The sequence below is a fragment of the Lepeophtheirus salmonis genome, chromosome 2 (assembly GCF_016086655.4).
Source record: "Lepeophtheirus salmonis chromosome 2, UVic_Lsal_1.4, whole genome shotgun sequence".
Lineage (NCBI taxonomy): Eukaryota > Metazoa > Arthropoda > Copepoda > Siphonostomatoida > Caligidae > Lepeophtheirus > Lepeophtheirus salmonis.
The window spans coordinates 14,130,189-14,143,499 of record NC_052132.2 but is presented as its reverse complement, the minus strand read 5'-3'; the positions used below and the strand labels follow the sequence as shown (position 1 = coordinate 14,143,499).

Genomic DNA, 13,311 nt, shown 5'->3' with positions numbered 1-13,311 from the left:
AAATGGAGGCCCAGGAATTTGGAAAATACTTACCGGATGAGAAACAGATGGCTTGTCGGATTTATCTATATAAATGTGCCATTAGTCCCCTGTCTAGAATTACACGCCACTCATTATCCTCATCTCATAACAAGAGTATGGATATTCATCTATAAAATCAAGTTAACGATCAATACATCAAGTCAGACTTTAACTTTGATCTCACAAAGATGCTTATTGCATGTAATATAACCTTATTCATTGCTAATCATCCTACGTTCAAAAAAATTGAGAAGTAAATTCTTCCCTTCCCGAGGAACCATAATTAATTAATGGAGGATGTTGGTAATTAGGTCAGTTATAGAAATACCCCCATTGTAAATTGTGAAGTTAGGATAATTTTCCGCATGTTTAGAGTCATCCACACCAAATTACGAAATGTAACTCTGAATTTTGTACCATCTAACAGTAAGTATTCTTTTTTTTTTAAATCTAATCATAAAATATGATTCTATTTTAGCTAAAATTATCAAGAATGATGATACACAACTAATTATATGGAAAAAAACAAGTCCCTAAATGATCACAACAACGGGAGTAGTAGCTTTGGATGGTTCGCAACTATTTCGTCGGACATTAGTTTCTTCACTTAAAGACTTGGGTATGATCATTAGGTTTTCAAATATTACATAGTCAATATATATTACTTTTTTATAACTTAAGGATTAGCTATGGTTGATAAGCTCCAAGGAAAGGTGTTCAGAAAACTCATAAAAGGCAAAAACAACTGCTTAAATGGTCACAACAACGGGGGTAGTTACATTGGGTGTAGCATTATAATTAACAATTGTGTATCCTTCATGATAATGGTATGCTGTTATACAAGCATAAATAACGGGGGGGCTTTTTTGATGTCCTTAATAAGGAGTAATATCGCCGGACATTACTACATAATTAGCTTTTGCACTAAATCTTTTGATTAGTATATTTATTGTCTAATATTATGATTTTGACATTTACTTTATTATTAATAATTATTTAGATCTCATCCGTTGAGATATATCGATCATGTGCACAATTGTATATAGCAACTTCCACATTAGGAAAAAATGGTGATGATCTTTTTGATTAAACTCCACGTCTGGCTTGTGTTTAGCAACTTAAAGTTATGACATATTTATCTGAATTTATGTCAGAACAAGAAAATATTATTTGGATCAATCTATTATTTCAATATTCTGTATTTATAATTTATTGTTATTATTAGGTATATGATTCTAATTTTTTAATTTTGTATATTGAACATAAATTGATGATGGTTTATTTTTTATTATGTAGATTATATTTAATTTAAGCCTTCTTTTTAAACTTGGATCTTCAAATATATTTCGAAATACTCTACTTTGTCGTTTCATTAGTTATTATTCTGAGATAATGGCTCATAATGAATTACAATTTCATGGAGTGTGACGTTTTCAAATCTATTATAAAAAATGTCTAAGTAAATTATACTTAGTATATCTTCATTAAACATTTTGCTGAAGGATACTTTCGTTATACCCTCAAAAATCATAATAAAGCGGGCAGCTGATAATCACATCAGTATTTTAATTAATGATACCATAAGTCTTTCTCCCCCTTGCATGCGTTTTTCTCTACAGAATTATCAAATTTATTTATTAGTCATTGTGGGGTTAACATATTCTTATAAAATGAGAATTCTCGTCTATCTATGATGTAAATGTTTTTAAAAATATACAATAAAAGCAATATACATATATGCATTTAAATATAATATAACTATAATATTTTCACAGCATTAATGTTATTTGAAATATAGAAGGTTCTCCTTTTTATAGGAGTAATTCATATCAATCTTACAACAGACCATTGATCTTGACAAGGGTCTTAATTTAGTATTTTTTCCCCATAGATATATTTTCCCCTTTTTCATTAGATTATCCTTTTAAATCAGATTGTTTGACCGTTGAAGCCTCTTACTTTGATACCTGTTTCTTTCTGTTTTTGACGGAAAGGTTTGAGAGATACAATCAAGATCTCATTGTTGCAAGGGTATTCCAATAAATCAGGGACGCCTATATAATAATATATATATATATATACACAGGGTCCGGAAGCAAGACATGGACTGTTAATAAATGCTAATTATGTAATAAAAATAGAGAGGTTTTGTAATTTTTTCATGCATATTCCGAATCTCCTGCATAAGTAAACAATCATAAACATTTCTCAAATCTGTCATCATGAGTGAGCAAGAAGCAAAAAGGCAGAGGGTATCTCACCTTCTGGAAGCTAAAATTGAGGTGGCAGAGATTATGGACATTGTAAAATGTTCCAGGGGCCTCATTTTCAAGGTGGCCAAGATGAAAAAGGATGGGAAAAACCTCTCAAAGAAAGAAGGAAGTAGAGGACACTACTTGAAAAAGGTATTTGAGTTTCTGGGGAACCTGAAGAAGAAGAAAAAGGAGGACCCCACAAAATCCATGAATCGCCTCTCTAACGAGTTTGACGTGGACAAGGGGACAATCAGGAGGGATGTGAAGGAGGACTTGGTGTTGTCCTCTTACATAAGGATCCCACGCCACCTGTTGACGGACACTCTGAAGGAAAGGAGACTGCAGAGTGCAAGAAAGTTCGTGCGTGGATCAAGTCAAATGGATCCACAGTAAAAATTTCCTCTGACGAGAAGATTTTCACCTTGGACCAGGTATATAACCATTGGAACGACCATTGGCATGGGGGATCAACAGAGAAGGTCAAGGGGGTGATCTGTACAAAACATCCGGCACAAAAAATGGGCATGGGGATCGTGGCGTTCGACGGCAAGAAGATGCCACCCTTCTTTTTTAAGGGTGGAGAGAAAATCGGCCAGGAGGCCTACCACAAGGTGCTGAAGTTCACCATACTGCCATGGCTCAAGACCACCTACCCAGACGACAACTATGTGTGGACCCAAGATGGTGCACCCTCACACACATCAGCCAAATGCCAGAAGTTCTACCCCGACAACATGGCTGATTTTTGGTACAAAGATATGTGGCCATCATCTTTGCCGGATTTGAACCCATTGGACATTGCTGTGTAAGTCACTTTGGAGAGGTAGACTAACTGGACTTATCACCTGAACGTAGACTCCCTAAGGCCGCCATTGTGAAGGAGTAGAACAACTTCTCGGAGAAGTTCATCATCAACTCCTGCAAGGATTTCCACCGCCATGTGGAAGTTGTGATTGCTGCTGAGGGCGGCCATATTGAGTAAATATGTTCACAAAGGCTGTTTTTTTAAAGTTTTGTTAAAAAAATTTCAAAATTATTTACGTTTTTCTAAAATCAGTCATTTAATCCACGTTTTGCTTCCGAACCCTCTCTCTATATATTTTTTTTTTCTGGGTGGGGGGAGCCTTTGTTTTTGGATTTTTTTCGAAAAAAATTTAAAAAATTAAATTTCAAATTTCCATTGCTATTCACAGAAAAATTAAATGTTTTCGAAAAAAAAAAAGGAAAATAACCTGTAAATACACAAGCAATATTTATGTTCTTTATTTAAGGCATCAATTCAACGATATCGTTTTTTGTACTCATCACCTGGGAGGCTATATGAAGATGTCATTTCAGAGGTCAATATCCCCGAGTATATAAGTAGATAGATGAAAAGTCGTTTGTATGGCAGAGTTCATTGCTTATCACCAGATAAATGAGTAAAATTGAATACATATAATTTGTTTATTGAAACATCTTAGGTGTACATTTTTTATGGGTCTCATAATGGTTTGGTCTATGTGAGATTATTTTTTTGCGCATATTTCTTTGTATACAACAACGTAGAACTTTTTGTCGATAAAAAACATATGAGGTTTTTATATATGTATAATGAATATGTAAGCATAAAATCCTGATATAAATTGTTTTTTTAAGAGGGAATTTGAAACAAAGAAATCCTGATATGCCAGTTAAATGTTATAGGAATCCATTAATATTGAGTGATGATGGTACAAAATGTTTCGTCATAATTACAGCTGATCATTTATAGATTTGCTTTTAAAGAAAAAAAGTCAATTTGCCCATGTAATGCACAGTTTGTCTTGTACTCGTAATTTTCAATATTTTTCAAGTGGAGATAGGCACTAGTAGGTGAAGTATTTTAAACTATAAAGATTAGAGATAAATGACAGGGATGGCAGGTAAATAGCAATATTTTTTAAAGACTATAAGTAAGAAAACTTTAATTTTACAGAATTTTGTAACAAGAAATGTGAGGTTGGTTAGTTTAATGTCAAAAAGTTTTGTTCAAATAGGTAAACAAACAAACATGGAGCAAGAAAAAAGGTCGGCCGTTGTCGAAATAATTCTTGCAGACACAAGCTTGGATCGATTGCCAAGACGATATTGTACTCCTGGTCGACAGTATACAGGATCTACGACAAGTTGAAGCAAACAGACCAGTTTGAACGGAAGTCCCACAAGCCAAGAAGCGACAAGAAGAGGAATCCCAAGTTTCTGGTGGGCATCAAACGATCTATTGAGGCGAAACCGCAAAAAACAACAACAGTCGGATTTAGCAGACGGTTAGTACAGAGGGCGGTAAAGACCGACCAGAAGTTGAGTTCCTACAAGCACTCAAAGAGGCACATCTTGACATCAAAGATGAATGAAGTCTGGTTGCCCAAGAGCTGCAAATTATTGAACCTCCTCAAAGATAAGCGCCGTCCTGTAACTTTCTTCAGCGACGAGAAGATGTGGATTGTAAACATAGTATACAACAGCCAAAACGACTGCTTCTTAGCTGATAAGAAGAAAAAGGTCCCCATAGTATACACAATCAAGTTTTCGGTCTTGGTCATGACGTTGGAGGTCATTGGGTCCAACGAGACTGTGATGCTGCCGATCTATTTCATAGGTTGGCGCTGACAAGAACTGCGAACAAAGTCTTCCCGTTGATGAAAGCAACGATAGGGGCAACGGATTTACCTTCTAGTAGGACTCAGCTCCGCTCACAAGGCTAAGAAGACCCTCAACTTGCTCAAGTAAGAAAACGTCGACTTCTGGTGCCACAGACTTGGCCCTCTAACTCTCCCGATTTGAACCCTATATACCACTTCTTTAAGATGGAGTTAGAAAGGTAAGTCTACTCGAAGCCTCATAACAGTTTGGCCAACCTCGAGAAATCAATCGTGAAGTACTGAGACCAGGTAAATCTTGCAAACATTTTCTTGGCCTGTTCCTCCTTCTGGACCCACCTTTACAAGGTTATCACCACCAAGGGTGGACACATCGAATAATATTTTTCTCCATGTATAGATGACCAACTTTTGTACAAAAAAAAAATTATGTAATATTAAAATTTCAGGAGTTATAGTGCATTAAAAAATTGCCGGTTTACCTGCACATCCCTGCATATTGTTTACAATTTTAGACAGTTAATTTACATTTGTATCTTGTTCCATGAATCAATGAATTGATTATTAAATATCTGTTTAAGGGATCAGTACAGTAGAATACAGAAACTCGAACTATTTGATATTTTGAAATTTGACGCAAAATTGCGAAATTTGTTTGCCCCTGAGCTTGCTCTAAATACGACACAAGATAAAGTTTGTGCTTTGGTCACATACCGCTAGTTGGCGTTACTGTTTAGTGGGTTTTAAACCATTGTAAGGGTATGTTCCTAAATTTTGCCATATCTACGTTGTTTCTGCTATAGTTTTAATATTTTAGACTACAAGCATGGATTTCACACAAGACATTATTTAACTCTACCTATATTCCTTTGAAATTGTTGTGTATAAAGGCAACGTAAGAGTAAAGGCTTAGCAGTCGAGAACGAATTAATCCGTTATCAATTATTTTCTATGGGGAAAATTGATTTGGAACTCGGATGCATATGAGTGTCGAGTGTCAATATTCTACTGTATAAGGTTTTGATATTTAAGCCACATATAATTTAAAATCAAGCCCCAGGTCCAAAACATAAATACCCTTTTCCCGACTGTTATATTTAAAGAAAAAAAACCGTTGACAATGTAAAAGGCTTTGTGAAGCCCAAATAAAAAAAAAGGCACCAACGAATTTATCTCAGTGTGTAAACGTCCGTTAAAATGAGGGGATTTAACAATGACTTTTAGAGGGATTGGATTGAGGAAGGATTTGGGAAGCGAGGGCGTGAGCTCTGTTGCTTATTACGTTCATGCGTGTGTGTACATGCTTGGGATAATTCGAATTTCAAAAGGTCTCTTGTGTTGTAACTTGTACATATAGATATAAACTTATAGTATGTAGGGATAAACGGCTGTTGGTTATTATTGATATATATATACAGAGAGCGCACTGTATATTCAAGTTATGTAAAGTTCTACCTGCCTTCTTTTTTGCTTGTGAATACCTTTAATATTATGTTTTCAAAATAACAATAGACTTTTGTGCTTTAGTTACTCTTGTGATGACGAGGGGCCGTGATCAGTTATTAGCTCAAATAGTATGTCAAATATAGATAACTATCCCGATTTTGAAGACTATCAGGATCCTCTCACAGTGGAGACCTATGAGGTCACGACGCGTGACTTGATCCTCTTCTCCATTCGAATCGCAGTGTGCCTTATATTTCTTGTTTGTACTTTCTATGTTCTCATTTCTGGACTCTTTTTACACAAATACATTAAAAATTGGAAGTTGTGTTTAGTGACGTGTGGAGCCTTGTCAGCCTGGCTCGGACTCTCTGTATACTCTGATCATATTGATGAGTATTGGGCCGGAGGCTTTGTAATTCATTATCAAACTAGGAACTCCATTTTTCAATGGTTCCTCAATCTCTTTCACGGACTTACTCTGTTCCTTACGCTGTTATTGCTCGGACATTTAGCAGACTTTCAGAAAAGAGGATGTTGGCTTTTCCTCGTGGCCCTAACGATCATTGTGCCCATAATATATTCTGTTGTTATTATTCTGGTGGATCTATATGCAAAGAAGCGCTTTGCAGGTAGGAAGTGGAGTGCCTTCGTCGTTTTGTTTCGAACGGGGATCTACAACGTTCTCAACACTGTTCTATTATTAAGCTTTTTACCGAGGTAAGTTGACACCCATGCCTATATGTGTATTATTATTATTACCTCTCAACAACTCCAAGTGTCTTTTTACCATATAAATCAGAGCAATAATATGATCCACGCTGAAGGGATATTCAATTTCAACATTTTATATCTCCACCTTTTGGACATTTGACATACTTAGGTATTAAGTACTTATTGAAAGTACATAGATGCGCCATTTTGTTGTTTCCATCTTTACAAATAATTATTCATTTCTCATTGCCATAAAACAGCATTTATAATATATAAATAATATTTATCCTATTTACCTTGAGTCCTCCTCTCCTACCCCCCTCTCCTTCTAAATAAGCTAAATCCCTTCTGCATTTTTTGAATGAATGCACCCAACCTTGTCTGATCCTTAAGTTGTTTTGTAAAAAGAGACCTACTAATAAGACGTATGCAAAAAATATTATAAATTTAATAAAACTAATACTTTCTTAGTGAAGAAATTTCCTTGGAAGAAAGGCAAATATGTATATATTCTAGCTATTAATTATAGAATTCGGGAAGCAAGGTTTCAAATTGGAGGTTTTTGTGATGAAGTGGTTAAATCCTTTTTGTAATATTCAATGTTATACTATACTTCATTTTATTTGAATATTTGTCTTTATGTGGTGTTTATTGTCATAGGTTTACTTGATATATTACGTATGTTTGATAGAACATAAATAGAACAATTTTTATTTCCCATTAGGTTAGAAGTGAAAGATATCTACATAAGTATTATTTATTAGTGTAGGAAGGTATGGATTTATTCATTCTAAATATGTAAGTATTTATAAGTTCCTTATGTATTGTGACAAAATAAAGAGGGTTATAACTGATAACAAAGGGTGGTGGTTAGAGAGTGAAGTTTGTTTCCTTCGGGTTCATTGTATTGCGTACATATTATACGTAAATCTTTATATTCCATTGTATTGTAACAAATAAATGAAGAAATTCTAATGGTATACACATTTCGCAACAACTCTAGTAAAATAATTAAAGGAGCAATGTTTCTAATTATAAATAATACAATCCTATATTATCTAAATTTCTAGTCAAAATCTGTTATTTAAATGCTAAAATCTATATATATATAATTCCTTACAGATTTTGTACGTCCCGATTGTACGGAACCTATGATGAAAAGCGAAGTTCCTCAGTTATCCTCATATCCAGATGGATATTTATATTTCTTCTTCTACATAATTTAACGGATATCGCATGGGGAATCATTATCGCACTACGTTTCTTCTTAGAGGATGTAATTAATGATACAGACTTTGTACTCATCCAGGATATTTTTGATGAAGTCAAGTTTGTGCTCATTGTACTTGCAATTCCTTTTTCCTATGCAGTTTCCCTTGCTGTGAGAACTTGTTGCTCACACGATGAGGATGCAAAAAATTTAGAAATGGATAAGATTGATAAAATCTACGAGGAAGTAAGGAGCTTTAAACCAATATTTTAATAGCATTTATTATTACACAAAATATTTTTTTCTTTTCCAGGTATGGAACCCTGAGGATCGCAAAGATACCCTTGACTTCCCTGTCACATCAGACTCTTTATATACTATTGATAGTGGAGTGAGTGGGTTCAATCGGGATCCGAATGTACGGAAAAGATAGGAAAAAACGAGAGTCCTACTTAGAAGCAATGTCAAATGGTTCATTTGATGAGCGAGAAGGGGATAAGTCCGTCACTTCCGAACCTATAGACTTATAAATTCATAAACTATCTTCCCAAACGCATCTTTTGAACCTATTTATTGTCTTTTTTATCATTTTTACTTCATTTATGTACTCAAAAACCACCTATATACATATACATAATCATATCCCAGCTGTAGATAAATAAATTTATCGCGTTATACAACGACGTTTACTTCTTAAAAAACAAGTTTTTACGTAATATAGGCGCATGTAACTACCATAAAAATGAGTAAGTTGTTTTTTAAGGATGATCTATTCCATTCTTCTAAGAACTTTAAAATATTATTCACCCATATGATTAATCAAGTAATATATTAATTAAATGGCTGTTCTGAGTATTTTCATACAAAATAGTAGGGTTTCAACTTTTATCTGTCCTTAATATGATACATAAAATCACCTCTTTCCCACGTTCCATCCCTATTATTTGTCCTTGAAAAACGTACCAAATTTTAAAGAGCTCTCTACATGGTATCATTTGCATTAATATTATAATGAGTACCTCAGTTTACCAATTGAATTAATTAAGTAAAACTTTAAGTATATTTCGTACTCGAGAATAGTTTGTCATTGTTCTTAATTTAGGCCTAATTAAAGTTCTCATTTTACTTATAAAAATTAGTGAAGATTGATTGATGATTACGTCATTGGCTTTTATCCGTGATAATGTTATCACGTATACCAACAAAGTTGAACAGAAGTTATGTTTTTCCCCTTGTGTGTTTGTTAGTCACCAGTATTACGACAAAAGTTACGGATCGATTTTAACAAACTTTGTACGATAATTATGTATGGTGACCGTAAGAAGCCACTTAATTTAGAGAGGTCAAGGTAACACAACAAGTAAAAAATTTGGAATTAACTTTGGAATAACTTGAGATACATAACTCAATTTGATTTTATACAAGGGCTTTGCACTCTACCGAGTGGCCATTCTAATTATTATTTGGGACAGTTTTGCGTCCAAATCAGTCGTGTCCTTAAGTTTTAAGCATGGACGTCAAATCTCTACAAAATATCTTTGCATTAAAGGACCAAAAATATGGAATGCAAATGTTACTATGTAATATGATCGTCCTATCATTATAATCTATATAAATAATTTGATAGCTGCTATTCAAAGGATTCGAAGCTCATATCAATTACAATTTCCTTAACTATTTTGTGCATAAAGTAAGTATCAATACTCTTAATAACCTACATATTAGTATAAAATGAGGAAAAGCTACAGCGTCTTACTACTCTTAAAGATTCAATATACATACCTACGTATGTATATATTTATGATAAATGTATTTTATAGGATGTCAAGGGTAATGACTCATGCATCTATAATCTATATTGAAACAACTCACCAAATTATATGTAGATTCTTCCAGGATTTTCTAAGTGTTTTAGGCATATGGGAAATTCATGCAAAGTCCTACATTTAATTATTTCATAATATAAATTTTATTTTATGTAACTAATTAAATTAAATGTGGATCCATATTAAATAAATGATCACTTGGTTTAAAGTGTTTAATATTTATGCTTTGTAAATGATACTCAACGAAGGGGAACCCATGGTCTCTCAAGAAAATAATCCACCCACTATTAGTGATATTGTTCACATGAAGGTTATGAGTATTGAAGAGACAAAACGGTTGATCTAATAATGAAACAAACAAAAACAACATGTATCTAAATTAGCTTCACTCATTAACACAACTTGACTTGGGATGGGGGTTTTGTAGAGCTCGAAGAGAATAAAACTGTAAGGTTTATCGACAAAAATATAATTTCTAATAATAATGCATGTCCAAAGATAAGATACTCTTATACAATTTTAAATGATTAAGAATTCATGGTGATAATTTATTTTCACTATTGACATGTTTGTCGTTTTTTTCCTTTGAGTCTCTTAAGGTAAGACATATCAATGGTGCATATGCGTTGTTTACACATATTAGTGTGTAAAAAAAGAAAAAGAGAGTCCTGCCGTTTCGGGGCAAAATAAAACCACTCCCCGAATTATTAGGTCATTGAATAAAATAAAAAAATAGGTGTATGTTACTCAAATAGAAGGCACTGGGGAAATTCTTTTCAGCATGGACCATTTTTTTAACAACAAGCTTGTAACTGATACGACACCTTGCGGATTTTTATTTTTTTTAGTTTGCTCATGTTTGTTCGAAAAAAAATATCACCTTGAATATTGATAGATGTAAAGTTGTATACTTGGGCTATGAACATCTTTTGACCCAGATCATATGTATTATGATATTTGTTTATGAAAATTACAGTTTTATTCTTCTTGCGCTCTACAGAACCCCTATCCCTAGTCATTTTTGATAGAGGGTGTGTGAAGGAGTGAACATATTTGAGGTACATGTTTCCCCCCCCTTATTATTTAAACTGGCATGCTGTCACCTTCCTTAGAGTCTCCTTAGGTAAAGATATCGTAAAATGTTATAATTTCTCAAAAATATATAAAGAAATACTTAAATTCTACAGTATTTATTATTTACTAACGGGATGCAGCTCAACGACAATTTCCCTGGAAATAAGTAACTCTAATGTAGATGTTGCTTCAAATTAGGTAGTCCATCATTTCTTAGACAATTAGGAAAAATGTAGGAATAACACCTCTCAGCATGACTTCCATTTCAACTTTCTGTTGTTTTCTTATTTATCTAGAGTAGAAATAAATATAAAAAGTATAATTGCCTAAATGTAATGATTAATTGTCATAACAATTATATTTTGACACTTGAGAAATGACTATACATTTTATAATATTTCTTTAAACGTGCAATGACAATTCATTTCCTAGGTAAAAGCTGTTGTTTAACTAAAAGCGTCAAGTGGGTCCATTCCTTTAAAATAACCTAATTCTGAGATATTGTCTTAACAATATACTTACATTCGAACATTATTCAAAATCAAGGCCCAACAAGAGTTAATTTTAGTTCTGTAACCAGACCATGGAATTCTAGATATAGATATTCGCAGGATTCCTTTATTTTGGGGTTCCTTTCATTTTTTTTTCTTCTTTCAGTGTTCAAACATTATTTCTGTACCGTTCCACGTTCCAATCATAAGGTCATAAATCATATACACTATACGACAGCAAGTCGCGACTTCCACTTTGATATGTTAGGTATGCCGCATTTGAGAACTAAGTTTCAAGATTTATTTACACAACTATTCAGTGAATTTTAGCGTTCAAATGAGCTCCAGCTCAGATAATTCATTGTCGAGACGGAGGCCTAAAGGGAGAGTATAGCCGATTTTATTTGCACCGAGCACAGCAACAAGACAAGAAAAACTGGACCGTGGGCTAGTCAAGACACTCCAGGAACGAATGCTACCTCGCCAATAAGGTTGATGTGGTTTCCCTGGTAAAGCAGACTAAGCTCCCTGGCTCTGCAATTATTCTGGGAATTGTGACATCAGATGGGAAGAGGATGCACCCGTGGTTGTTCCCAAAAGGCCTTAAAATCGTGGTCAAGCAGTACTAGAACTTCGTCAAGGAGGTGGACTTGCCCTGGGTGAAGTCTAACTGCCTAGAGGGAAACTATGTGTTCTAGCTGGACTATATTGCGGCCCTTGCAACACAAAAGAGCAGAAATTATTATTATTAGTAGCCCATTTTCTTACATTCATAGCTAAATAATAAGCCTTGGCCCATGATTCAGAATTATTGAACTGGCCAATTTCATATTTTCGAGTTATGGTAGAGTACATTAAAGCTTTTATATTCAATAAGAGCGTTCAAAAAGTCCCCCTTAGCACCCCTTCCCGAAGACAATGCCACAAAATAGGGATCCAAAAAATTCATCCTTGCTTTATCAGCTCTAAAAAAGTAAAAAAAAATATATTTTTGGTTCCTATAATTTCTTGTATTGTTTCTAACGCTAAATCTAATTTTTAGCGTTCAGCCTTTAAAAAAATCATTTCCGTTCATTGAACGCATGTAACAAGTACTTAAAACAAGGGGGTTCATTAGAAAATTCGGACCCAGGAAATGATATTAGATACAAAAAGGGCTGCAACTACCTTATACACAGACTGCATAGTCCCTCAAGTTCCAGCAGGAGCCCCGAAAACTAAGGTTGCTTAAGATAATGGTTTTCAAAGCGGGAGCCGTGAGGGGAGGGGGCGCAGGAAGATGGATAATTGAGGATTGCTTTTAGTCTACACATACATAGTACACATATATTGTATAAACTTAGAATATATTATTGGAGGGTAGCCTTGGGATTGTAAAGTTTGGGAAACTACCACTTAAGAAGTATTATAGTTATCATACTATAAAGCCTCGACAAGCTTCGTAGCTGACACGGATCCATAATCTAACCCAACCCTTCCCTCTTTTAATTACACTGTCGGGTGTCTAAGACCATTTTTCCAGATCCAAAAGAAGCCCTTACCTATTTGGAACTCAGATACAACAGTATCACCCTGGGTACGTAAAAAATCATTGGAAAACGCTGCAAGGGCTCAAAAAAAAAAAAAAACACTTAAAAATTGACTTATTGATTATAA

General features: G+C 34.1%; 1 protein-coding gene across 1 annotated transcript; it reads left to right on the top strand.

Moving 5' to 3' along the window:
• Nucleotides 1-6,237: 6,237 nt before the first annotated feature.
• Nucleotides 6,238-8,944, top strand: LOC121132428 (uncharacterized). The gene is made up of 3 exons (XM_040727823.2): nucleotides 6,238-7,060; nucleotides 8,177-8,510; nucleotides 8,578-8,944. Exons 1-3 carry the CDS (start codon nucleotides 6,474-6,476, stop codon nucleotides 8,695-8,697), a joined length of 1,041 nt encoding a protein of 346 aa, XP_040583757.1. The 5' UTR covers nucleotides 6,238-6,473; the 3' UTR covers nucleotides 8,698-8,944.
• Nucleotides 8,945-13,311: the final 4,367 nt, after the last annotated feature.